The sequence below is a fragment of the Polyodon spathula genome, chromosome 26 (assembly GCF_017654505.1).
Source record: "Polyodon spathula isolate WHYD16114869_AA chromosome 26, ASM1765450v1, whole genome shotgun sequence".
NCBI classification, from domain to species: Eukaryota; Metazoa; Chordata; class Actinopteri; order Acipenseriformes; family Polyodontidae; genus Polyodon; species Polyodon spathula.
In genome coordinates, this window is record NC_054559.1 from 4,238,070 (window position 1) to 4,265,144 (window position 27,075).

The 27,075-nt window shown below is 41.4% G+C and overlaps 1 protein-coding gene across 6 annotated transcripts in view; it reads right to left on the minus strand.

Annotated features, from left to right (window-relative positions):
- The window catches only part of si:ch73-103b11.2 (myosin phosphatase Rho-interacting protein), a 253,084-nt gene that overhangs the window by 84,694 nt on the left and 141,315 nt on the right, over positions 1 to 27,075 (minus strand). For all 6 annotated transcript variants that reach the window (XM_041229193.1, XM_041229192.1, XM_041229189.1 and 3 more), the window contains exon 5: positions 19,899 to 19,983. In XM_041229193.1, the coding sequence (XP_041085127.1) occupies positions 19,899 to 19,983 (85 nt within the window). The remainder of the gene's footprint in view (positions 1 to 19,898; positions 19,984 to 27,075) is intronic.

Below are 27,075 nucleotides of genomic sequence, written 5' to 3' on the forward strand. Positions count from 1 at the left end.
AAACACGAGGGATGCCACCGCATGGGGACCCTCACATAGAGGCATCAGACCTGAAAGAAGAATTCCAAAAGAAACATACATGCAGATGGATGGGTTTGGCCGGGGGTCCCCTCTGACTCATGGAGAACCCTCCTCTATGAGATAAATGAAGCGGAGCTTAACAAAGGGTTGGAGAAAGAGGAGTCACTAACCCCCCAAAAGATGGACCCCGGCTCCCCGCTGACGCAACGTGAAGAAGAAAAAAGAGAGAACCGCCAAAGCATAAGAAAGAAGAAAAGAGAAAACATTTAGAGGAAAGAACACAAACACTTAACGTGACAAAGGGGTTAGTATACTGTACCCTAAAGAAAAAAAAAACCCTTTCTTTTAATTTTATTTCTTAGGGGGAAATCTTTGGTGGCTCAGGCAGAAAGGTCGTCCCCACTCCGGACATACTAGCAATGGACTGATGTGCGGAGGATATTTCAGATGATGAAGAACGAATATAAGTTTCGACTGCGGATGAAGTCCAGCGCCCCATATTTTTAATTAATTGCTGGTTAATGTTGGCTTTTGCAGCTGAAGTAGCTGCCCCTATTCTAAATGAATGAGGAGTGTAGAATTGCGAAGGAAGACCTGCTCTGGACACCACGGTGGAAAGGTGTGTTGAAAACCAATGCCTTGATACAATGGACCAGCTTGAATTGATACACAAAGGGTCGGAGGATGAAATGGCCTTGCGTTCTGCAATGTACTTCAACATGGAAGTGAAGGCACACAGAGGAGAGTTGATCTTAGAAAGCTGAATACATTGTCCTTGTCGCAGATGATCTGTTTTTGAAATGCATGAAATGAGAATCTGGGATGAGCATGAGGTCACTGCAGCGGATACCGAGGGTAGGAAAGCTGGCAATACAAGGTACTGTATATTCACAACATCTCGAAAACCCGAAAAATGCAGTTCCATAGTTAAATCATCGAATGGAGAAAAACAGCCATGGTGCAGAATTGAAATCAAGTTACTGAGAAAGTCTACAGAAATAGGCAGGCGAGCAGAAGAAGGAGCTGGAGAGCACTTGGAAATTCCTCGTAAAAGGAGACGAACCGCTGGAATTGATCATAGAGTTGGGGAATTGACAGACCTCAAGTGAAATTGAAGCTGAATTCCTGACAAATATAGTCTGATTATAGCTGGTGCCAGATGTAGAAAGTCCTCTACATGCACTATGAACACCATGATCCAGTCCTGGTTGAATGGAGTAGGATTAATCCTGCTTTGTAAACAAAAAGTTACATAACATGCCCAACCTGCAGAGTACGAGGATCTGGTAGATGGGGCAAGTGCTGATGCCATGTAATCTTGAGCTGAATTAAGAAGTTTATTAATAGTTGGATTTAGTTGAAAATCAGCTGATTGAACTGTGGCGTTGCTGCTGGATATTGCAAAGCTGTGGGCAGCGAACTGTGAAATTTGGAAATTTGTAAACGAGAAAGAGCATCAGCTGCATTATTAAAAATGCCCGGTAGGTGGCGAGCTTGTATTAGGAAATTATTAGAGACTGAAATCCATACTAGCCGCTGCAGCAATTGCATGTTAAGAGGGGAAGAGAAACGTCCTTTATTTATAATATGCACTGTAGTTGAATTATCACAGTAAAATAGTATTGATTTCTTAGACCAAAGATGACCCCATAGCTGGGCAGCTGCTACTATTGGGTATATCTCTAGCAGGGCTGTGGATTTTAGATGAGGAGATATGTTTTCGATTTCCTCAGGCCATGTACTGCAAAACCATTGATTGTTAAATAGACCTCCGAATCCCAGAGATAAGGCATCAGTAAATAAAGCCATATCGTGTGGAGCTGAAATTAAATCATCATAAAACATAGAGACCGTTCCAGTGCTGAATAAGCTCAAACCACATTTTAATGTCTTTCCTAGCTTCTGAGGAGATATTTATATAGAAGTCCAGATTTTTTGCTGTTGATGCCATCGCTAGCAGTCGAGATATAAACATCCTCCCCTGTGTAATGATACGTAGGGAAAATTGATCTTGGGGAATTAATGAGTTAATGCTGCTGGTGCTTGACCCCTGTGGTGCTGATAAATCAATAATGAGATGCTTTTTTTTTTTTTTTCCCCTGACAGTTTCCTCGTGGCAAGGGCGATAGGATTAATTCTATATACTGGAAAAGGAGGAGCTAAAATGGACTGACTATCAATCCTTTTATAATTTATTTTTTGATGACAGATTGCACTAATTGTGGTTCTTGAGTCGCTGAATAAAGATTTTTGCTTTTGAACGAGGAAGAAGGAAGGAAGGATTCTGTAATTTACTTGATAATGCCGGGATGTTTATAGGAGTAAAGACTGTGAGCATCGGGGAAAGTCACTTGCGTTTTAAAGGGCAGATTGTATTAGCGTGAGCTAACAGAGGTGGAAGCGACAGTGAGTGGGAGAAGTACAGGCGTGGAAAAGTACAGAGCAGTTAGAAGCAGTAAGGAGAAATTGCATCTTGAATTGCTTTAATCAGAAAACAGAGGACATTGGGGAAACACAGCAGCAGCTCAAAGTCAAACAGCCGCGTGTGTTTTTCTGATAACAAACAAGCTGAAACTCGGAGCAGCTGATTCAAATTTAGCGCCGTTCTGAGACACGGGCGAGGGGAGGAGCCAACAGCACAGCAGAACAACTCAGTTAAACGAGGCAGTCTTCCCAGCGACAGCGAGTGGAAGCGACAATGAGTGGGAGAAGTACTGACGGCTGCAGAAGAAACTAAACTTAAAAAAAAAAAAACCCCCCAACATGGTTCTTCAAGCCAGTAATCTGTAACACCTGCTTCATGTGAGAAATCCGAGAAAACCCAGCGGAGCTAAAACAAGTGTACGTAAAGTGCCGCGCGATCCAGGATTTGCATAAATGCTAGAAATGGAGCTGGAAGAAGTGAGACAGCAACAGGATCTTGAGGAACTGGCACACCCACAATTGATGGAAGTTTGCATCACCCCTAACAGACTGAAAGCCACCAGGGAGATAGAAGGTCAGAACAGCTGGGTTCAGGTAGGCAGAAGCAGGGAAAAAAAGAAACTTCCTCAAACACAACCACCAGAAATCGAAATAACCAACAAATTTGAGTCACTTCAGAATTTTGATGAGCAGAGGCATCAACAAGAGAATGAAAGGAACAACATCCAGGACCCCATTGACAGTGGTGAACAGACAGCAAAAAGAAGGGAGGTCATGATTGTTGGGGACTCCATATTGAGAAACACAGCAAGTTCAGTTCGCAGTTTGGACCCCCTTACTACAACAGTGTGCTGCCTTCTGGGAGCCTCGGTCAAGCACATCACTGAGAACGTGGACAGGCTCCTAGAACGAACAGGAGACGACCCGGTAGTAGTCGTCCACATCGGTACAAACAACATCGGAAGAGACAGACCAAAATCCCTGCAAAACAAATTCAGAGAGCTAGGAAGGAAATTAAAAGAGAAAACCAAAACTGTGGTATTTTCTGGTATACTACCGGCACCTTGCAAAGGACCATATGGACAGCTGGAAATAATTAATCAAAACGCATGGCTGAAGATGTGGTGCACACGGGAAGGCTTCACCTATCTTGATCATTGGACCACATTCTACAACGAGGACTATCTGTATAGACGGGATGGACTGCACTTAAATAACAAGGGAACCAGTCTACTTGGAGAAAAGATCCTCGAGCAGGTTCAGAAGCATTTAAACTAGAAAGGAAGGGGGGAGAAATCAACAAAAAAACAACAGAAGGGAGACCACATCAAAACAAGAACAACAACTCAGATAAGACAACCATTAAATGTATTTATCTAAATGCTAGAAGTATCAGAAACAAAATTCTAGAACTTGAAGCTACTGCACTAACAGGTAACTATGATGTGATAGGTGTTACAGAAACTTGGTTGTCTGAGAGTGATGGGGACGAATATAATATTTGTGGGTATACACTGTATAGGAAAGACAGGCAGGACAGAAGAGGAGGAGGGGTAGCGCTATACATAAGAAACAGTCTTGAAGCCCAGGTGTTAAACCTGGACAAAGAAAATAAAACCGAATCAATATGGGTCAGAATAACGGACAAAAATTCAAAGGGCATAATAATAGGAGTATGCTATAGACCGCCAGATTCACACGGTGAGCACAATAATCTGTTATACAATGACATTAGAAATGCGTGTAGCAAAGGAGAAGCCATACTAATGGGGGATTTCAACTTCCCCCAAATAAAATGGGAAAACCCGGTGGGTAGCACGAAGGATGAAATAGAAATGGTGGAAATGACAAATGACTGCTTCCTAACACAATTTGTCAAGGCACCGACTAGAGGGGAGGCATGCCTTGATTTAGTCTTTTCACATAACGAAGATAGAATAACTAAAACAGAGGTCAGAGAACCACTGGCAAACTCAGACCACAACATGGTCTCATTTGAAGTGTTTTTTAAAACCCCAAAAGTAATGACTAAAGCTAAGGTTTACAATTTTAGAAAAGCAAACTATGAAGGTATGAAACAGAGACTAACAGAAGTAGATTGGAGTAAAATAGAGAAAACACCCACAGAAGAAGGATGGTTGTTCTTCAAAAATGTAGTACTAGAGGCGCAAAACAATTACATCCCTAAAGTAGACAAATCTAAATGTAAAACTAAATTGCCAAAATGGTTTAATAGATCAATTAAAAAAAAATATTCAGCGAAAAAAGGCACTTTACAGAGCATTAAAAAAGGACCAAAAAGAAAGTACGCAGAAAGAGTACACAGAACTGCAAACGCAAGTCAAAAAGGAAGTTAGAAAGGCCAAGAGAGAAATAGAAATGAACATTGCTAAGGGAGCTAAAACCAATTCCAAAATGTTTTTCCAATATTACAACAGCAAGAGAACATTCAAAGAGGAGATTAAATGTTTAAGAGATACAAATGGCAAAATCATAGATGAAGAAAAAAAAATAGCAAATATATTAAATGATTACTTTTCACAAGTTTTTACAAAGGAAGATACTGACAACATGCCCCACATGTCATCCAGTTCCTATCCAGTTTTAAATAACTTTAGCATAACTGAGGCAGAAGTGTTAAAGGGACTAGGAGCTCTTAAAATAAACAAATCCCCTGGGCCAGATGAGATCCTCCCAGTAGTACTCAAAGGAATGAAAGAGGTAATTTACAAACCGCTAACCAAGATCATGCAGCAGTCTCTTGACACAGGGGTGGTACCGACAGACTGGAAAATTGCAAACGTAATACCGATCCACAAAAAGGGAAACAAAACTGAACCAGGTAACTACAGACCAGTAAGCCTGACTTCTATTATATGCAAACTTATGGAAACTATAATAAGATCCAAAATGGAAAATTACCTATATGGTAACAGGGTCCTGGGAGACAGTCAACATGGTTTTAGGAAAGGGAGATCATGTCTAACTAACTTGCTTGATTTTTTTGAGGATGCAACATCGATAATGGATAATTGCAAAGCATATGACATGGTTTATTTAGATTTCCAGAAAGCTTTTGACAAAGTCCCGCACAAAAGATTAATTCTCAAACTGAACGCAGTTGGGATTCAAGGAAACACATGTACATGGATTAGGGAGTGGTTAACATGTAGAAAACAGAAAGTACTGATTAGAGGAAAAACCTCAGAATGGAGTGTGGTAACCAGCGGTGTACCACAGGGATCAGTATTAGGTCCTCTGCTATTCCTAATCTACATTAATGATTTAGATTCTGGTATAGTAAGCAAACTTGTTAAATTTGCAGTCGACACAAAAGTAGGAGGAGTGGCAAACACTGTTGCAGCAGCAAAGGTCATTCAAAATGATCTAGACAAGATTCAGAACTGGGCAGACACATGGCAAATGACATTTAATAGAGAAAAGTGTAAGGTACTGCACGCAGGAAATAAAAATGTACATTATAAATATCATATGGGAGATACTGAAATTGGAGAAGGAATCTATGAAAATTGTTGACTCAGAAATGTCTTCATCTAGACAATGTGGGGAAGCTATTAAAAAGGCTAACAAGATGCTCGGATACATTGTGAAAAGTGTTGAATTTAAATCAAGGGAAGTAATGTTAAAACTGTACAATGCACTAGTAAGACCTCATCTTGAATATTGTGTGCAGTTCTGGTCACCTCGCTATAAAAAAGATATTGCTGCTCTAGAAAGAGTGCAAAGAAGAGCGACCAGAATTATTCCAGGCTTAAAAGACATGTCATATGCAGACAGGCTAAAAGAATTGAATCTGTTCAGTCTTGAACAAAGAAGACTACGTGGCGACCTAATTCAAGCATTCAAAATTCTAAAAGGTATTGACAGTGTCAACCCAAGGGACTTTTTCAGCCTGAAAAAAGAAAGAAGGACCAGGGGTCACAAATGGAGATTAGACAAAGGAGACAAGAAGCTGCTTGATGAGATTCTGGGATCAATAAGCTACTAACAACCAAACGAGCAAGATGGGCCGAATAGCCTCCTCTCGTTTGTAAACTTTCTTATGTTCTTACGAGCGTCTCCGCAATTGCTGCACATGTGGATAAAATTGCATTGCCTATTCGAACAGGAGCCAGTATTGAAATTGTTGCAGATTTTTCTTCCTCCTGAAAATCTAATACTGCGCCCGTATTTGTCTTTCCTTGTGGATTGATCGAGGGGAGCTGAAGAATGTATAGGTTTAGGTACTGAAGACCTGTATGAATTAGCGGCGAAACCAGGTGCTTTAGAAGTTGATGCCATTGCAGCTTTAGGGCAGAGGGATGTTGAGCGAGCTATTGAAGTGCAGATCCCACATGCGTTAGCTCTTAAACCACCAAAAATTCTGTTAAATAGATCTGGGTCAGGTTGTGCCCAATTGATGATGTAATTATCTGCTGCCAATATTGCTGCTGCTTTTGCAGAGAATGCTTTATGATACTCAAAAAACATAGTCCCTCCGTATCTGACAGACAGCTCCACGATTTAGTATTCATATGAGTCTAATTCAGCTCCCTAGTAGGATATACCGAGAGTAACACATCTCTGAATATGTAGAACGCAAGGACAAATTCCCCTAATGTAAGATTTTTAAACAGTCTGGGATCTCTGGATTTTAGAGTTACTGCCAAATCTCCGCAATCCACTACTCTATGGTCCAAGAATTCCGAATTCGTCATTAATAGTGAAACAAGATTAATGTCCTTACCTTCGAGAATGTTACATCTGATTTGTGGAGATAGTGTGACGTCTAACAATAGTTGGAGAGGAGGATCCGTACGTACAGGCGGTAGCGAGGTTGTATATTGGAGGATCTGCTTCGCTGGCTGAAATTAGGGCTGGACTGGAAGAAGCTGTAGGTGGCGCTGCAGTATTTGATGCTGGAATTAATGACAGCGCTGTAGATTGTTTCCCCTGTTGCATATTAGATACCCTTTTATCTAGATCCAACAGTTGAGAACTGACCGAAGATAGAGTATCGGCAAAAGGCTGCATAAATGATTTTATCTTGTTAAATATTTGCGAATGTTGGATTTCAATGGCTGGCTGCTGGTTAGCGGTGCTAGTTGTAGGGGTGATTTGATCCGGAATAGACTGCCTGCTGTCTGTATTAGGACGCTGAATGGCTGGGCGCTGCTGATTATCTTTTTTCGGAGGAAAGACTGGTTCTGCTGAGACTAAATTGCAATAGAGAATAAAAAGAGACTCTCTATCACTCCATGCTGGAATCGCGTTACCGTTTTTAAGGAGGGTTTTTATCAATTTATTCATGGGACAGTCCTTCCAAAACAATCGATCCGGAGGGGCGTCCTGAGGCCGAAGTCGCTTGGATCGGCGCAGATTCGATGTTTGAGTGGCAGGAACGGTAGGAAACATTTGAACTGGAACCTGGACGAGAGCCTGATCGGGAGCCTGATCAGATGTAACTGAAATACCAGAAGGGGAGAAAGAACGAAGACTGGATGGACCCTGGATTGAAGCTGGAGGAGAATGATCTGGTAATGGCGGAAAATCCTGGGAATCCTCTGAATCCGATAACAACTGCTGTAAGTACTTCATTATTGAGGTATATGAAAGTTGATGAGTCTTGAAATCGCTTAGGTTTATTCCAAACGAAAAAACACAAGACAGCTAGTTAGAGGTGACTAATGTTTAAATAAGGTAGATTTAATTGATGACAGGAGATGATAGGTTGTTGGTGCCTAGCTCCACCCCTTGAACCCCACCTATAGGTTAACATTTGTGTATCGCTCCTATCCTTGCGCCTTCGCTCAGGTGAGAGGCTTGCCTCCACCAGCGTAGGTTCTGGACCGCGTGCAGTCACACAATGTGGCAGCTATAGCATATGCGAGAGTGGAGCACAGACTCAAGGAGCTACGGCGTGTTAGACAGGAATAAAAGTGTACTGCCTTTTTTTCTCCAACTTCAAAGGCAGTAATAGGAAAACATACAGGCTTATACAAACAGCCATTCAGCTATGGGAGAAACACATTCACCATGCCAGGTGGGTGACCAAGTGTGCCAAGTAGGCGGGCTGAAACAAGCCTGTAGATTCAACTCAACAGCGGGACATGGCAGAGCTGGGTCCTGGTGGAGGAATAATGCTGCTATTACTTTGTTTTTAAACTGCAAGGCAGTAAAGAAAAATCACATATACACACACACACACACACACACACACACAACAGCAAGGTTGTGAGGGTAAAACAGCGGTCACCACAGCCGCACAAGCAACTTCTTTTTTCTTTTTTAAACAGCGCGCTGAGCAAGCGGGCTGAAACAAGCTGGGAGAAGCCACTGAACAGCAAGGGGCCACCAGAGCTGGGTCCCGGTGGAAGAATCGCACTTGTATTTTTTATTTCTAAACTGCAAGGCAGCGAAATAAAACCACACATACACGCATACAACAGCAAAGCTGTGAGGGTAATACAACAGACACCACGGCATCACGGGTGAACTGGAATTTTTAAGTACACCGAGAGGTTGTTGAGATTAACCAGTCCATGCTGTAGTTTTTTTTTTTTTTTTCAATCTTTGTTTTCTTCTATTTCATTTAGCTGTTCCTCATCAACTGTAGTGTCTGTTCTTGCTGGTGCACTTATTTTATTTATTTATTTTTTTCATCAGATGGACTGCTGTCTTCACTTAGAAAGTTGGCGTTCTACCAGTTATGTGGATTTTCATCCCCAAATAGATTAAAGGAAATAAGTGAAATGCCATTCATTTTTAGTAGTGGTTTTGTAACTAATAACAAATAAAATGGTAGTTTGTCATGGAGTTTAGAATGTAGTGGGGCGTACTGATTTATTTAGTGTGAAGCGGCTCATTAGTATGCAAGCCATGGTATACACTATATATACGCACGGTCATTTAATGCTGTTTAACCAATCAGAGGTGGTTATTTTTCCAAGCCGTGTTATATATATATATATATATATATATATATATATATATATATATATATATATATATATATATATATATAGATAGATAGATAGATAGATAGATAGATAGATAGATAGATAGATATAGATAGATAAGAAAACAACTGAAAAATAATTATTTTGTCAGGTCTATTACCTGTTAGCACAATTAAGGCCTTAAATACTTGGCTGGCTGACCGGTGTGTGCAAGAAAGTTTGGGTTTTACAAGAAGGAAAAGATATTATAAGAAAGATTGACTTCACCTTAATAGATAACGAGCAAGCAGACTACCTGTTAATACCGAAAACAGCCTTACAAAGTATTTAAACTAGGTATTCGGGGGGGCGGGGAGGTGGACTCGCTACTGTTTTCCGTACTGAACATAGAATTAAACAGGATATTGTCATAGATTTTTTTGGTCTTTTGAGGTGTTAACATTAACATTAAATACTGTTCGTATTGTAATTATCTATTGACCACCTAAGTCAAACCCACCATTTTTGCCCGAATTTGGTGACCTGCTATCTTCACTGACAGTCCATTGTGACAGGATTCATTTTGTGGGTGATTGTAACCTTCATGTGGATACAGAATCCAATTCTATTTCCTTGGAATTCTTGAGATTCCTTAGATTATAACCTGCATGTAAAAGGTCCTCGCCATACTTTAGATTTGGTCATTTCTCATGGTTTAGCTGTTAAAAATGTAGTGACTGTAGATCTCACTGTTTCTGACCATCTTGCCTTTCTTTTTGAGGTTAGTATGCCAGTATCAACCAAAACCATGGAATGTACAATTAAAACCTGGGAAAATAGTTCTTCAAATGCTGTAAAGTTTTCTGATGTACTGAGCTCATTACCACTCCCTGAGTCTTTATCAGCAGATGAGATGGTTAATACCTACAACACCTCCTTGACTGGTATCTTAGATAGTGTAGCACCAGTTAAAACTCGGAGAATGTCTTTTAAAAAAACAAAAGCTCACACATGGTTTAATGATGCTAAAAACGAGGGTTAGAACAGAGATGGCAGGAATCTAAACTGCATGTTCATTACATCATAGGAAGGGACCATCTGGTTAAATATAGGAAGGCTCTGGTCAGATCATCACACTATCCTAATTTAACTGAAACAAATACAAATAATCCTAGATTTCTTTTTGCTACCATAGATACTTTAATTAATCCCTCCCATAACAGTTCCACCGTTGACATTGGCTCTTCTCTTAGCTGCAATGACTTCTTAAATTATTTAAATAATAAAATAGTAGACATCAGAAATCACATTCCATAAATACATTCTATTAAGGAGGCTTGTAGTACAATATTACCAAATAGAGCTGTTAAGGCTACAAAGGAGGTTTATTCCGCATTGGTCCAGCATATTTGAGCTACTGTTCGCGCTCTTGACCCTAGACAGTAACAATATTTAAGTCAAGACTGAAAACATACTTTTATAATATAGCTTTTTTTTTTTTTTTTTTTAATTTAGTAGTCACCAAATATTTTTTATTATTTCCTCCGAATTTAGACTATCCAGTTACTACTTAAGCTCAGCTCACTGCTACCACCAATGCGCTGACTCGGGAGAGACGCTGTCCTCCGAAGCAAGTGCCACCAACCGACCGCTTATTTTCACACTCAGGATTCATACAATTTTTCAACATCAAAATTCCATACTTTTTCCAGACTTTTAGTGTTTTAGTTAGTTTCTACTAGTTTTTCGTTAGTTATCTACACAGACGAGCTGCTGCAGAGTTTTATAGCTTTTTGATACAGAGCAGACGTTGCTCCTGGTTTTCTAAAAGTGCTTATCTAGCAAGAGACAATACAGGTATGCAAAAGAGAAGTACGATACAATTTAAGAACTGTCCACTATTTGAAAACTATGTTGCATTTTTCACAAAGAGACATAAAAAGTTGTATACTGCAAGTATACTTGTGCCAAAACAGGATAGTATAATGGTACCAATAGTATATTAAAACCACACCATTTTGGCACAAGTATACTTGAAGTACATTACTTTTTTTGTAAGGGATTACTGGATTCTGATCCAAACTTCTTTATATCATCTGTTAAATGTTGAACACAATGGGAGGTGAAAAATAACAAAAATGAAATAACAAATGTGCACGCATGTAACAGGGAGGTACTGTTACCTTGTGGGTATCCGCTGAGAAACGTGAGACACACAGAGGGTTTGTATTTGAAATTCGACTCAGGCGTCCAGGTTTTATTTATTTATTTAAGCAGTTGCAGTTTTGTGGCCGCCACTAGAGTGCCAGCAATGGTAGTCCTAGGGCCGGAGGATATGAATAACAAAAAGGAAAAACAAAACACAGTTCAAAAACCTAAAAGAAATAAAAGGTGGCCTAGCTCGGGCCGTGCGCTATTCCTACTACACAGGGAGGTCCCGCACCAGGAACCTTCCTCCTAACATAAACTAAATAAACTGTGGTAGGATTAAAAATCCCCTAAAATAACCTCTACTGTAACGCCCTTCTCCTCCCTGCTGTGCAGACAAAGCACCAAACACACAAGCAGCACGGCACCAAGAAGAACAAACAAACTGGCTTTTCAGCCTCTTTTTAAAGGCAGGTGAGCAGGATTAATTGATTGTCAATTGTTTAATTCCCCCAAAAGCGCTATATAAATGTAATAAATAAATATATAGATACATACAGTACACCCTCGCTGTAAGCCCTTCATTATACAGACTTTTGGCAACAACGAACCTGGCCCCTGGACGCCAAATAAAAAAACAATTTAAAAAAGATAACATAAACACACACTGTCAACATCCCGGTCTGCATGCAGGGGATGCCACCTCCGCAGTGAAGACAACAAACAATTTTATGTTGCAACAAAGCTGGCAACTGTATTGATAATTTGAAAAAAGGAGTAACGCAGACAAGCTCTGTTATAAACATAGTTGTCAAAAAGCACTCTGTTTTTTAGGCTTGTTCAGCAACCATGGGCCGAAGCAAAAAAAAAAAACAACTAAATAAAACTTGAGGATGTTGAACTCTGAAAAACTTTTCGCGTCAAACTTGTCATGTCGGGTTGATTTGTAATGAAAACTCAGTTTGGGATTCTTGCATGTTGGATTAAGATTTGGTGCACTTTGAAACGATTAATGTCAGATTGATTTTGAATAAAAGTTGAATTTGGGATTTTTGCTTTTGTACCTCTTGCATACATGAGATAAACAGGTATATGAACACAATTTATATATTTTATTAAACATCATGTAATCAAAGAAACTACAAAATGATATCACAAAACTCTACTGGAAGCCAAAAGTACTACAGTATTTCAAGTTAGATTTCAAAATGTCACAAGTAATTCAATATGTTAACGTAACATTATTCAGCAGGATTCATTCGACTTTGTGAAGCAAAATGAGTAATTCTATAGGGTGATGAAAACCTTGTTACCTGTTGTTAATGTAACATTTCAGTGACTGTCGACAGATTAGAAGTGACAGACCGAGCAAAAAACTCTTTGAAATGCTGGCCAAGCTTTTTAAAGCGTTTTCCTCCCCATGTCAGAATGTCTAATTGTGTTTCTTCCCAGCAAAGCTTCTCCACAATAGCTCAGGAGAATAGTGGGTGTCCTCTGATCGCATGACCACTATTGGCCCTAGAAGACAAAGGCCAGCCCTGCAGGGGTCTGCTTGAGTGCACAGGGCCCCTGGCCAGGGTTAACTGTATCACTCATTTTGTATACAAGATAGTCGTGCCTTTACCAGACGAGCTACTCACGGACCATCTCGAATATCTTATACAGACTTAGAATATTCAGATGAGCCTTCAAAGCAACAGGTTTATTTTCCCAGTTGTTATGGTTTTATACTACTCTGAAAATGTGCCTTTAAATGTCAAAGTAGGTCACTGTACTATCAATACCTTGTGCTAAAGACTATCCATATTATAAAGTATGTACACAATCATTAGACACACTACGGCATGCAGACTTGTACAAAATAAATGCTTTACAGTAATAGTCAATATTTGGCTCCCACTGTTACTTTCAACGTTCCCTTTCAAGTACAAAATGTAACCATTACCATATGGGTAAATGTACCACAGCCGTCGCAAGGGCAATATTTCAGAACGACTGGAATGCTACAAGGCTAAGCCGAGGCTGACTTGTGCGTTACCATATAGAACCCCAGTAACAAGTAGCTAGGGCTAAAAAAATTGAGGGAGAACTGACCTCTATGCATGTGTTATAAGGGTCTACCAAGAAGCTGCCCTTAACACTCCAGTTCCAAAATCAGGGTTTTGAGGATCCACGACACTGTTGAGTGTCTGCTGAACCTAATACAGGTATAGGGAGTAGTCCACACCGCTGCATGGCAAATGTCCTTGACAGATGCACCCTGGAATAAAGCCCACAAAGTTGCCTTGGCCCTGGTGAAATGGGCAGTGAGCTTTTCTACAGAGGGCAAGTTGGCAGTCCTGACCATGCTTGCTATCTATTTGGACAGTTGCTGCTTAGATAGGGCTTGACCATGGGACCACCCAATAGCAGACAAAACATTGTTCAGATTGCTTCCAACTTTTCGTCCAGTCAACATAGAACACCAGGGCATGAACTTACCAGAGCATATGGAGCGGTCACTCTCTGTCAGACTGGAAAGGAGGCAGATGGAAAGCCACCAATTTCACAGACCGGTTGATCTAGAATTCTGAGTTCGTCTTCAGCAAAAAGGCAGGTTTGGTACAGAGAGTAACCTTTGCCCTGGCCTCTAAAAATCGAAGTCTCCGAACTTCCAGCCATTCAGTGGCCAGACCTAGAGCAGCAGGCTCAGTGGGTCTGTATGCCATAAAATCCCCCGTGCTTGACTGAGCAGGTAGCGGCACTTGGGAAGTCTCCACGGGCCAATGAGGGGCTACCAGAAGCACCCTGGCCCAGTCCTGCCTGATTTTCTCAAGACACAGTGGAAGCAGGGCAAGTAGTGGGAAGGCATATCACTGGTGTGTCAAGACATCTATCGCCAGCCGGTCCGTGCCTCCTGTTATGGAGAACAAAAGGGGACAGTGGGTCGATTCCTGGGCAGCAAAGAGATCAATCTCTGCTCTCCCAAACCAAAAGAGGCTCACCACCCCAGGGTAAAGTCTCCATTCTGAGGCGCTGGGGACTCTCCTTGAGAGGAGGTCCACTGCCCAGTTTGTCACCCCAGGCAGATATACAAAAAATTCTGCAAAGCCAGGTAAACTGCCAGCAGCTCCAAGACACTGATGTGGACACCCTGCCAAGTGGGGGGGGGGGGGGGGGGGGTCCACATACTTTGATTAGTCTGAGGCCACCATTTCACTTGGGCACCAGGAAGTACCTGGAGTAAAAATGTGACAAACCCGGAGTGAGCTTGCCGCATGCAGGACCATCTTCACTCGTCTTTTGTGTAAAAGGAACAGTACTCCACACAAGCACAGGTAGGTTTTAAACAGGGCAGGCCTGTATGTTTATTTTAAACTTCAAAAATAAACAAAACCAAAAACCTAATGCCTTCCAGGAGTGCTAACTAAACTGTTGCAGGTCTAACCTATACCAGACAGCTAAGCTGATTCCCGGTAAAAAAAAATATACACAACCTTTATTGTTTAGAAGTGGATCAAAAACACTGCACCTTTCATCTCTCGCCCCACCTTCCTGGTAGTCTCTCTCTTAATGGAGCTCTGAGCTCTCCTTTTAGATGATGTGGCTGCTCCCAATTATCACCAATTATTCTATTTGGAGTAGCCACATTCTCACATGTTTTTGGCAGGGACAGGAACTAACCCCATCGCTGCTAACATCCACCAAAAAAAATAAAATAATAATACTATTTACAGGCAGAGCTCTGCCACAAGAATCAGTCCTCCAACTGGAGGAGGTGTATCATGCGACTAGCCTGCTTTTGCAGCAGAAGTGCTACCTCCTGAGACACCACTGTTGTGTCTTGCGGGTTCATGATGTTGGAGTCACCATGTTTGAACTGCAGAGAGTGGCTGCCTTGTTGCTGGCTTGAAACTTATAGCCTCCGCAGCGAACAGCCGCAGGTTGGTTCTGAATACCACCTCTGCTAGCAGGCGCAGCTGGCTTTGTCGATCCTTGAAACTGCTGGGGCCAGGGATGCCAGTTTGCCGCTGGTTTGAGCACTGGGGGTGGTCGTTTTTTTGGAAGCAAGTGCCCCAGCTCCTTCGTGGATTCCCACGTGTGATGAAAGCGCTGCAGCATCTTGTCCACCACGGGACCAAAGTTAAGCTCCAGTGTAATAGGGGCATTCAATAGAGACAATCCTGTTTGTCAACATCCTCAGAGGTGGTGATGGAGAGCCCATCATCCTGCTGCCAATCTGCACTCAAAGCCCCCTGGGACCCCAACGGGACAGGCGGAGCTGAACGTTCACGCAGCAACTATATGAGGCCACTTCCCTGGTGGGAAACTGCTGCCAGGAGCTTCTCCATTTGAAGTCCACCAATCGCTTGGACTGGTGACTCTTCTTACTCTTCCTCAGAGGAGAGGCAGAGGAGGATGAAGAAGACCGTAAGGACGGCTTTCTGCGTGGGCTATTTTCCTGGATGCGTCGTTCACTCTCCCTTGTCACAGAGCGGTGGGGTGAGGACGGAGCCATCTCACTAACAGAGGATGATGGGAAAGAATACTGTGTAGGATTGAGGGACGCTGAAAGCGCTATAGAGCTGTGGGACAGATGTTTCTCAGCATGCACTTGGGGAAATGTGCCCAGGCAGGAAGAGCATATACCATGCTTGTCCTCCACAGGCACAATGGTGATGCAAAAGCTGTCACCAAAAACGCATCGAGATGCTGTGGGAGGGATTCCCCAAGCAGCCTCTTAGTCCTGCGCAGCGCTGCTCAGCCCAGCAGCTGCTCTCACTGCATGTGTGCAGTAGCACACAATGCAGACAATCCTGCGCGTAGTGTCTGTGAAAACAGGAAAATATAATGAAAAAAATAAAAAGAATTACAATAACACAGTAATACAATTAAACTATACAAACCATCTCATAATATTGGCTGATGCCAAAACGAGAATAAAATAACTCCAGCCAGAGCTACTGCAGTCTGGGGGGAGAGCGCGAAGTCAGCTGACTTAAGTTGCTTGATCCCTGGGATCAAGCCACCAGCTTCAAGTGGGGCACAAGGCTGCTGCAGATGTAACAAACAGCCTGTAGTGCACAAATAAGTATTATAATTAGTAAAACTATTATATTACAAAAACTATTTGTAATATCACGTATAATTTGTGTAAAATGTGATTTTTTTTTTTTTTTTTTTACAGAAACAGTAACAAGCACTTATGTCAAGTCAGTTCTTGAAAGTGAAAAATGGCACTGAGTTCTGTGTGTGCAGTCCTTTTATACCCTCGGGGGCCGGCATGATTGCGTCACAGAGGCTCTGCGAGCAGCTTTGATATATTATATTCAGGTTTCGGGTATTAAAGAGGTTAATATCCATTTTTAGGTTTAGGGGTGTCCTCGTACGCTAAATTTCACTGAACAGCCTCATAAAATAGACAACAGCACTGAAGTAACCCCCTGCTGTATGAATTCTAGACTAGAACTTCCTGTTGATTTAAATAAAGTTACTGTTGACAGAATTTATACCAGTCCTGGAGACCAGAAAATCCTGGGCCTCGTCTGCACTTGGTTTCCCTGCTACCTGCCTTACTGGCAGGGTACCGAAACTAAAGACTCAGCTCTATCCCACATGAGTGCCTCCAAATATGTATCTAAACCACAGGATACATGATTACAGTATGCTGTTCTGACTCTGATCATGTTCCACGTTCACTGGTCTGTGAATCTCTTTCTGTATATATTGCACCGACAAAACGATACAACAGTTCAGTACAGAAGAACATTCCCCATGTTTCCCCCCCACTGCCCAGGTGGCAACCCCTCTCCCACTCCACCCCAAAAAGAACCCTGAACTCCCATATCAAATAGTGGTAGCTGGGGACGGGTTTAGGAGCAATTTAACAGCATCTGACGCTGCTCTCCAGGCCTGTACAGCCCTGCCTGGCCCCAGGGACCCGAGTGATGAATATAAACAATGTCAAGAAATGTGGGGGTCCACAGAAACCAGGGAAGAGAATGCGGAGGCTGCCAGCGCAGGGCTAGACTCTTTTTGGCAGCAGTAAGACCAGCCAGCCAAATCAGTTTCTGCTGTAGAGATAGGTCAAGTGACGAGTCATCATTCAACAAAAGGACCATAGGGGAGCAAGGAATATTCTTTTCGAGAACAGTGGATAAAGTTGAACAAACCCGATCCCAGAATATAGCCACATTCGCTCATGGCTCCCTGGGAACAGAACGTTCACATCGGGGTAGGGGTGAGTTTCATTTGAAATCGTCTCCGAGGGGTTAAATATATTCTATGAATAAAATTAAAATGGCTCAGATGATGATTAGGATTTTTGGAAGCACAGTTTAAATTATTCCAAACCGTATCCCAGTAAATATCTTCATTTCCAGAAGATATGTTCCTATTCTAAATAGCATTAACCACCAATGGTTTATATAAGGCTCTTAATAGGCGAGTATAAAGTGTGGACACCAGCCCTTTCGTTTCGCCCCCTGTGCTCAGTATATCATGCAAAGCATGAGATGACAGTTCTGTCCCCCAGGGAACCCCACAGGAACGCATTGCAGAGTGAAGACATAAATAAAAAAAAGAAAGTACCACCTGGTAAATTATAACGCAGTTGTAGCTCCTGGAATGTGCAGTTGTCTTTAGCAATATCCGCCAAAGTGTGAATACCCTTATCTCTCCAGTGTGGAAAAGAAAAGGGACGGCCTCCCGATAAGGCGAAAATAGGCGAATGAGAGAGAGCCATTTTGTTAAAAGTTTACTGTGCTTTTCCAAACACCACACTGTGATCAAATAAGAGATTATGGGACCAAAGCATAATTTACATTGCTTAAGGGGAATGCCAGAATAAACCAAGTCTTGTCACCATGAAACAGGAATGTTAGAATCCAACCACACCGTGATCAGCCGCAGTATGAATGACCAGAAATAATCTTTGAGATTTGGATAGTCCTCCTGAGGATTTCTCACGATGTAATGTAGAGAACTTGATATGTGGCCGCCTCCCTCTCCACACGAACTTGGAGATTTCAGAATGCAATTCATCCCAATATCCACCAGGGGGAGGGAGTGGGCTCATCGAACTGAAAAAGTGGATGTGCAAGAGTATGTTCATTTTTATTAAGGAAATACGGCCTTGGAGCAAATTAGGCAGCTGGATTCACCTGTCTGACTATTTTAATAAAGTTAGTGACTTCTGAGAAACAACTCTGTAAAGTATTTTCTAAGAGAGCTAATTTGGTTTCCAACTCTTTAATTTTGTTCAGAAGTGATTTGTTAAGGTTAGGAGGCAAATAATTTAGAAGTATCCTTAATAAAACACTTAATTGCTTCCCATAAGATACGAGGATCATTTACTGAATCACGATTAAAGTCAAGATGGAAATGACATTCGGAATGATTTGTTCTGTAATAATGTAATACTGAAGCGCCACCATGTGTCTCGATTCGGGATGTCAGAAAATATGAATCTGAAAAGTTAGCACTATGGATCTGAGAGGGACATCAGGATAATGTCAAGATTATGTAAATTATTTAGCTGAGGGGCTAAGTACACGCCAAACATCAACTGCACCATAGTCAGATGCAAGTCGCTGCAAGACAGACAGAATCTCTGTACTCCCCTGTTGCAGGCCTGATCTGTCAAGAGCCGAGTTCAACACCACATTCATGTCAGCGCCAATAATTAAACTAAAGTCAGACAAATCTAACAATAATTGTGTCAATGAGTTAAAAAATTCTAGACCAAACGTCGTCGGGGCTTAAACTGAAACAAAGACAATTGTTTTACCCGAGATGCTGGTTTTTAGATGTGCTACCATCCCCTCTCCATCTCCCTCTATCCCCAAAATAGTGATCTGAAAACTGCGCTGTAATAAAAATAGCGAGCCCTTTGTTTTGTTGTCTGTGAAGGAGGAAGCTGCCATGTAAAAATATTTCTTACCATACTTGTTATAATGTACTGTATACAGTCCATTCACCCTTGGTGGGGGCAGGTACCAAACTGCCACTATCGGGAGGGAGGCAGTATAACAAAGGCCATTACAAACTAATAAAATACAAAAACTGCACAAAAAACATTTAATTATAATAAGTAATAAGCATAATAAATAAGAACCAGGACAAGAGGACACATCTGGAAACTAAGTGGACATAGACTTACGTCAGAGAGTGGAGGGGGTATGGCATGGGTTACCTAGTCCTGTTGTTGATGCTGAATTAAATTTTTGTTTCCAATCAGCTAATAGAAAGAGGACGAGCATAGCTGGGCCAAATGGCCTCCTCTCATTTGTAACTGTCTTATTTCTCACTGACAGAATGTGAGGGTTACAGCAATGCTCTATTTGGTATTTCTGGAAGTTCTCTGAGGAGCCCCTGAGCAGTGCTTACCTGAGGTGTGGGCGGCTCCACCTTGCGCTTCTTCTTCTGGCTCTGCTTGTTACTCCGCGGGTAAACGATCAGGGTCTCACGCCACCTGCCACACAAATGGAGAATTCAGGAGGTTGTCGTGGAAACAAAAGCAATCTGATCATCTGATCAGACTCAACACAAAACTATTGTCAAAGCTTTTTCTGCACCAAAAATTGCACCATATTTTGTAATAGAACAAGCAAAAAAAGAAAGAATGTAGGACACTGGTACTCAGGATCACATAAATGAATTCTTAAATCACCTGATTTTGTGTTTCTGCTAAACATTACAGGGGTTGAACTCTTTACAATGTAATAAAAATATACCTATTTGCAAATCTTTCGCTGTTATTGTTTTAAAAAAAATATTTTGATTAATTCCTCTGCAGTCTACAACAGTATGCTTATGTCCACGAACACAGACTTTAATTAACTCACTGTGAGAATGGAGTCCAAGCTGAACATTTCTCCAAAACTGAAAACTGGTTTCTGTTCATAACTGTTCTAGGTCACCCTTGAAATCTTCAATACACACTTCTGTGAAACAAGACTTTTTAGCAGCACAGTGTTGTGCTATTTCACTAAGCCATACTAAGTGGTCACAATAGGAGATAGAAGTGATGCATTCATTATATGTAAAAGGCAAACTAAATACCAGATACTCGAGTTCCTACTTTCATAAATCGAGAACATTCATATAATTTTGTCATTACTCAACAGCTATAATAAAACAAATTTAAGGCCTTAAAACGACTCTGTTAAAAACTTCAAAACATAAGGGCATACATGCAACTGTCTGCTGTCTAATGAAATCTTAAACATGCTCAAATGTTTAAATCAACAAATCACCTAAATCAGCAACGCCTGCCAGAAATTAATCCTGCCTCGGCCTCTGCTGTCTCTGATGGGAGTCCTTGTCCTAGACTGTGCTGGGAGCCCATATGGTACTATAACACTTCTTAACTAATGATAGTAGATAAACTCCATCACAAATGACAGCAGTCCCTATTATAGACTGTCCACATAGCCAGTGGGAAAGGTCGTTTGCATTACAGTGTTAGTGGATTAGCAAAAGGCTGCAGCTTGACTGTTATAGGATTAAACCACATTTAGGCGGGTCTGTAGAGCAGGCTGTTTTCACAGGTTTTCTGGTGGGTTTGTTTCAATGAAAGCAAGCAAGGCTATAAGACTGCGCGCCTTGTTAGATCTGAACATCTGTAAACGGCTTCAAAATTATACCAAACTACTCTCCCCAAAACCAGATTGCTAAATAGATCATTTTTATACCACACATGTGGCAACATTTCCAGGAGTTAGTTTCATGTTATGTCATTAAACGTTAGTGACCAGAATTTTTTATTTTGTATTTTGACAAACTGCAACGTAAATACCACTTGTTAAACATACAAAATATTTTAAGATTGAAGTAAACTTTGATCAAAATTTTTACTAAGATGAGGGTATTTTAATAAAGGATTTTCAAACAGGCTTTTAAAACCCCAAGTGTGAAGAATGCACTTCTTTCCACCCAGCTCACCTGTATGTTGAGCACTACACTTAACCCAAAACCATGCCAACATTTGAAGATGACTTCTAGTCTAAAGTTTTTTAGTATTTCTAAATAATGCTAAATTCAATCCAGACAGATCCTTGTGAAATGGATTTCGGAATCGTGCAGACTGTAAAATGAATAAATTATATGCATGAGGAATCTGAGGACTCTTGACATGACTGACACCAACTGTTTTGGCTACACAGTGGGCCTGGAAGTAACCACGAAGCCACACTGCATAGTACTCTGTGTGAGGGATCGCCAAGTTCTTTCCTGCCAGAACTTCCAGTCCTCGATTCAAACAATAACCATATGGAAAAAATAAATAAATAAATAAATAAAACTTATTTCCAAGGGAAAAAATAGACTTCATTTGGAATTCATCTGGGACAAATTAGGAAGCTGTCTCCAGGACACAGAGAAGCACAATCAACAAGCCTGTTAAAAATAAACAGCTTGTATTCTTTGTAATTACTGCAGCCTCTTCTGAGCCCTAGTCTTGACAGCCATGTCTGTAACAGTAGCTCACTTAGACATGTCTTTCAGATAAGCATTATATACAATAATACATTTTGCCTCTGAGCACTACTCAAGGCAATGCCTGGTACTTTTGGAAGCAGATGTGATATAGTGTATTCTCCTATCTACTTTCTACAGCAAGCAAATTATGCTTGAGAGTAATTTTACTGCACACCTGGGTTTCCCTGGATTTCTTCCACTGACTAATTATGTATTAGGTTGAAACAGGTATTATGTTTCAGAATGTATATAAAAGAAGCAGGGGGTTTACATTAGGTGCATATCACAACATGGCTTATGATTAAAGTGGTTTGCTAGGTTTGGAATTAGAAAAGCTGGCATCAGGACTGCAGGAACCACCACCAGTTAACACCTTCCTTGCTTTGCCAGGTATAAAACAACTTATTTTAAATATCAGTTCAACAATGGTAATTGATGCAACCTTATTAGTGATGCCTGCTGTTACACTAACAGGGCTGTCAGTAAGGCCTGCCCCTTAATATGTAATTAAAGATAAAGTCTCAACATTCCCATGAACAATAAAGAAAGTGTAGAATCTGAGGACTGCCACTGTATTTTCTTCCTGTGTAACCATGATTTCCATTACATGAGAGTATATGTTAAAACTTCATACTGATTTGAACGCAACTCTCGCCAAGATAAGCACCAACTAAGATGTAGCTTTCCAGTAAACTAATGTGATCCATCTGCATCTCCATCCATCTGATGACGTAGCTATCCTTCTGCTTGGTGTTGATGGCTGAAGTGTAATGCTGGCTGCAGGGATAAGCTTATTTTGCCTCCCCAGTGCATCAGCACACACAATGGCTGCAATGCTGGCTCCAGGGATCAACCACAGTGCGGTCTCCCCAGTGCATCTGCATGACAACTGTCTGGATTGAGCTAAGTAGGGTACATCTCTGGCGTCTTCAAGTGGGCACCTTCTGTCCTCAGTGTTTCGCTGACTAGACCACCACACCTCAAATGGGCAAGACAGTGATTCTGGCATCCCAGCATCACCCCCTCTGTCTCAACTATCACCTTTCTGTCTCAACCACAGCTAGTTGCTGTTCCTTTCTGTTGCTTCAGATAAGTTCTTCACTGTGTGATGCAACTCTTGGCCACTGAACTCGATATCTCTAAGAAACCGGGTTGTTGAGTGTGCCACAAATCCTCGACAACCCACCTCCACTGGGTAAACCCCTACTCTCCATCCTAGCTGTTCCACTTCAGCAGCTAGTTGAACATACCGGCGTTTCTTCCTCTCATACGCCTCGTCCACAGCATCCTCCCATGGCATTGTTAACTCTACCAGATGAACAAGGCATGCTGATCCAGACTACAAGACAATGCCTGATCGAAGGTTAGTGTTGGCAACCCAAGTTGGAAAAATAAGCCATTGACCAACATCTGCCAGCATTTTCCTGTTTCTAGCAGCTTCCAGTTGTCCTGGGCGAGGCTTGGTTTTAACACCTTTTCTTAGTTTCTTGGTTGCTCTCTTGGACGGAAGAATAGTGTCTTTTGTGAGTAATGCTTTGACAGAACTGGTGGCAACTTATTGGTCAGGTTACACTTGTCAAACATCGCAGCATCTGGTCATGGAGCAAAGTAAACCATCCTTGGCTAAAACTCACCTTACAGCCTGTAAAAATGTGCCTTAATGTTGCAGGTGATGAACACAAAGAACATGAGGGATCCTCACCCACCCAGAGGTTTACGTTCTGTGGTGATGGGAGAACATCATATCTTAATCTGAAGAGGAAACTGATCCTGCTCTGTCCCACTGTCCACAGGTCTTGCCAGCCGATCTCGCGTTGTTCCACACTCTCCCATCTCATCCATTCTCCCTGCTTGGCCTGGGAAACGGCCTGTACACACCACATTCTCTCCTCCTGCTTTTGCACCTCATTGAATATCAGCTTCCTCCATTGAGCTGGGGCTGCTTTGTGCCACGTAAGAGGAGCTGAACTGAGACCAAGACCCCCTCTTCCATGCTGAACTTGACCCATAATATCACCAATTTGAAGGGCAGCGTTAGCATCTTCCACAGCTTTCTTGGCCACCCATTTTCTTCCAGTTTTCAACATAGGTGCTGCCTCCCTTAAACATTTGTCACGTGAATCTACTAATGTAATTTCCAGTCAGACCTTGGTGCATTTAAACTCCTCGGTTAGAGCAAAGACTGGAAGCTGCAGTATTCCTTTACCATAAACTCCCAACCATTTCCTCACGTATGAGCTGATTAAAGCTTCCAGCTTCTCAACTCATACACAGTCATTGGCCACAGCAGTCTTGTCAGTAGACCAAACTGGAAGCACCAGAGTTTCATTTGCCCAGTAAAGCGCTGCTGTCTATGCTCTTCAACCCTGCCACTGCTTGTTGTCTAACTTCTCCCACACAAACTGCGTCCTTTAGATCCCTGTCGTACCATCTCCCTAGACTTTTCACTGGCTTCTCAGACACCATATGACTGTGGTCTTTTTTTAATGAACCTATCATCTTAATAAAGCAATAAAGCATAAGAGGGCATGGGATGTCATGGATACTGCCAGCAGTGACAATATCCACGATAACCCATGCCCTCTCGTGCCTTATTGCTTTTATAAAATAGATTTACCAACTTTTCATAAACACAGAAAAGAAAAATCGATAGTTTCTGAATATTTTTTAACACATTTTAAATATAACCTTCTGCAACAGCAAATAATTCCTGTGAACTTTTAATATTCACAATAGTTTCTCTTTTGTTGTTTGAGTTTAAACTTTTTTAAAAAGGACTTTAAAATAACTAAAAAACTTGCTTAAATGTGTTTCGGTTCATTTTTTCTGACTTTAAATAACTTTTTATAATTTACTTGCTTTGTTGCATTTCTGGTCATTTGTAGACATTATTTTGAATATTGCTGTTAATTGTACAGTCATTAAAGTAACTGTCAATTGCGGCAGTAATTGAGGCATTGAAAAAAGTGATTTAAGAAGTATAATCATATTTGTTTGCTTAGCGATGCCACAGAGATTTCTCCAAAGTGTTGCTGCAGTTAGCTAGCAAGTTCTAGCAGTTCCCCGTAGCTAACTATGCAGAGAGGTCTCAGACCTGTGACTGTTTTCAATCCAGTGTAGCTACCATACATCGGAAGAATTGAAGGTGCTCTGTTTTGTTGCAATGAAACTAAAAAGGCAAGCAGAACATATTTATTCATTTTATTTTTCAGTTGTAATATGTAGGCTTTTTTTTTTTTTTTGGTACATTGAAGCAACTGGGCACAAAGCTGACTCTTCAAACATAAATCGGCATAACATTTTTGTAGTTGTTCCATTCACAGGGCTTTCTGCTTGTCACAGTGGCATACTTAGCTTTATTTTAATCAGTTTTCATAATAAATTAATCTCTTCGTAGTGGCCTGTTTCTCGTGTTCTTTCAGTGATACAAAGTTAGCTCAGGTTAGGACTTGCCTTTTTTACCTAAGTAGTTCACAACTGCTACTATATCGTGGATATTGTCACGGCTTGGAACCCTGACTGTCCAATAAGCATGCAGCATTCTAACAATCCGTTTTATAATACAATTTCAAAATTGTATTTATTTCGACGTATTTTTATTACATGAAGTAAATAAAAAATTGCGTCCAGTTATTTTACCCCTTTTTTCTCCCCATATATAATTTCCACCACAGGACCTCCCCACAGCACTTCTGCCCCTGCAGATTTTTCCTCCTAACCCGCAGGAGTGCCAGAGCCAATGCGACACTCCCCCTGGAATCCCCAGCGAAGACTTTTGAACAACCAGCATGCAAAGCTCTGCCCCCCTGACTATACAACTCCACTTGCACACCATGTGGCTGTGCCTTTACCTGGGGAGTGGGAACCAGCAGCTGGATGAATAGTTAAACCATGTGTGACAGAGCGAAAAATGTAAATAATGTGTGTGGGAATGTAAGATTAGTTAGTTCTGTAATGTAAAGTTAATTCTGTCCCTGCCAGCAATCACAGGTGTGGCCATTCCCTAATTAGGTAATTGAGTGCTAAAAGGGGAGCGGCCACCTGCCTAAAGGAAGAGCAAAATCATTTGTTGGGGAGAGGCGAGTTAGGTGAGTGTTTTTGACCTGTGTGTTTTGTTTGATAACTATAGTGAAGGTAAATGCCCAGCCTGCTAAAGTATATTGTTTTGTTTAACCTATTTATTTTGGCCCCTGTGTCCATTTTGTTTGTTCCTGTTTTTGTTGTGAATTAAATGGTGTCACTTCACTGCAGTTTCTGTCTCTGAGTCTCTCTTCCTGCCTTTAACTGGGTGAGTTTACATACGTGGTTTGTCACTGAATAATACTGAAACAACAACAACAACAACAATACCACCACCACCACCACAAGTGCTGATGCTAGGGTACCAACAATGGTAATCCAAGCGCTGGATTTAATAAAAAGAAAACAAAGCTAGAAATAAAAGTCTGCCACACAAATGGTGAGCGCTAGTTGCTTTAAAGAGAACATCCCGCTCCAGGAACCTACTACACTAAGCAAACCCTCTTGACACTGTTTGGGATCAACATCCCCTAAACTGACATACTTCTGGGCTCCTGGAGCCCCTGCATTCTCACCGCGACTCCTGCCTCTCTAAACGGCCTCGGCTGGGCAATGCCTTTGTGAGTACCGTCTTGCAGCGGAAGGGTTTTGTGTAGGAAATTCTGCGGAGCGGGCATTCACCTCCTTAATGTCAACAAGCAGCCCCTCTGTGTAGCCACTGCTTTGAGCTGTTCCTGCTCCAGAGCCTCTAAACCTCTAATCAGTAATGTATGGGGGGTTACGGGAGCATTGCACGCTTTAGGTAAAACAAAATATGACATTTTTATATAGATTGAAGTAAGCCCACAGTTTCCAGCAAAAGTACTATAACAAACAAAACAAAAAAAAGCATGATCAGAAAATCCTACATGTCATGCAATAGCTTGTATAATCCTAGCCTCTATTTATGTTTCGCAATTGCATTTGACCATCATCTTTCACTCCCTGTCCTCTTACTATGCATTTCTATGCAATTATGAGGACCCTCTCTATATGTCTGCACAGTGTCATAAAAGGTAATGGCTGC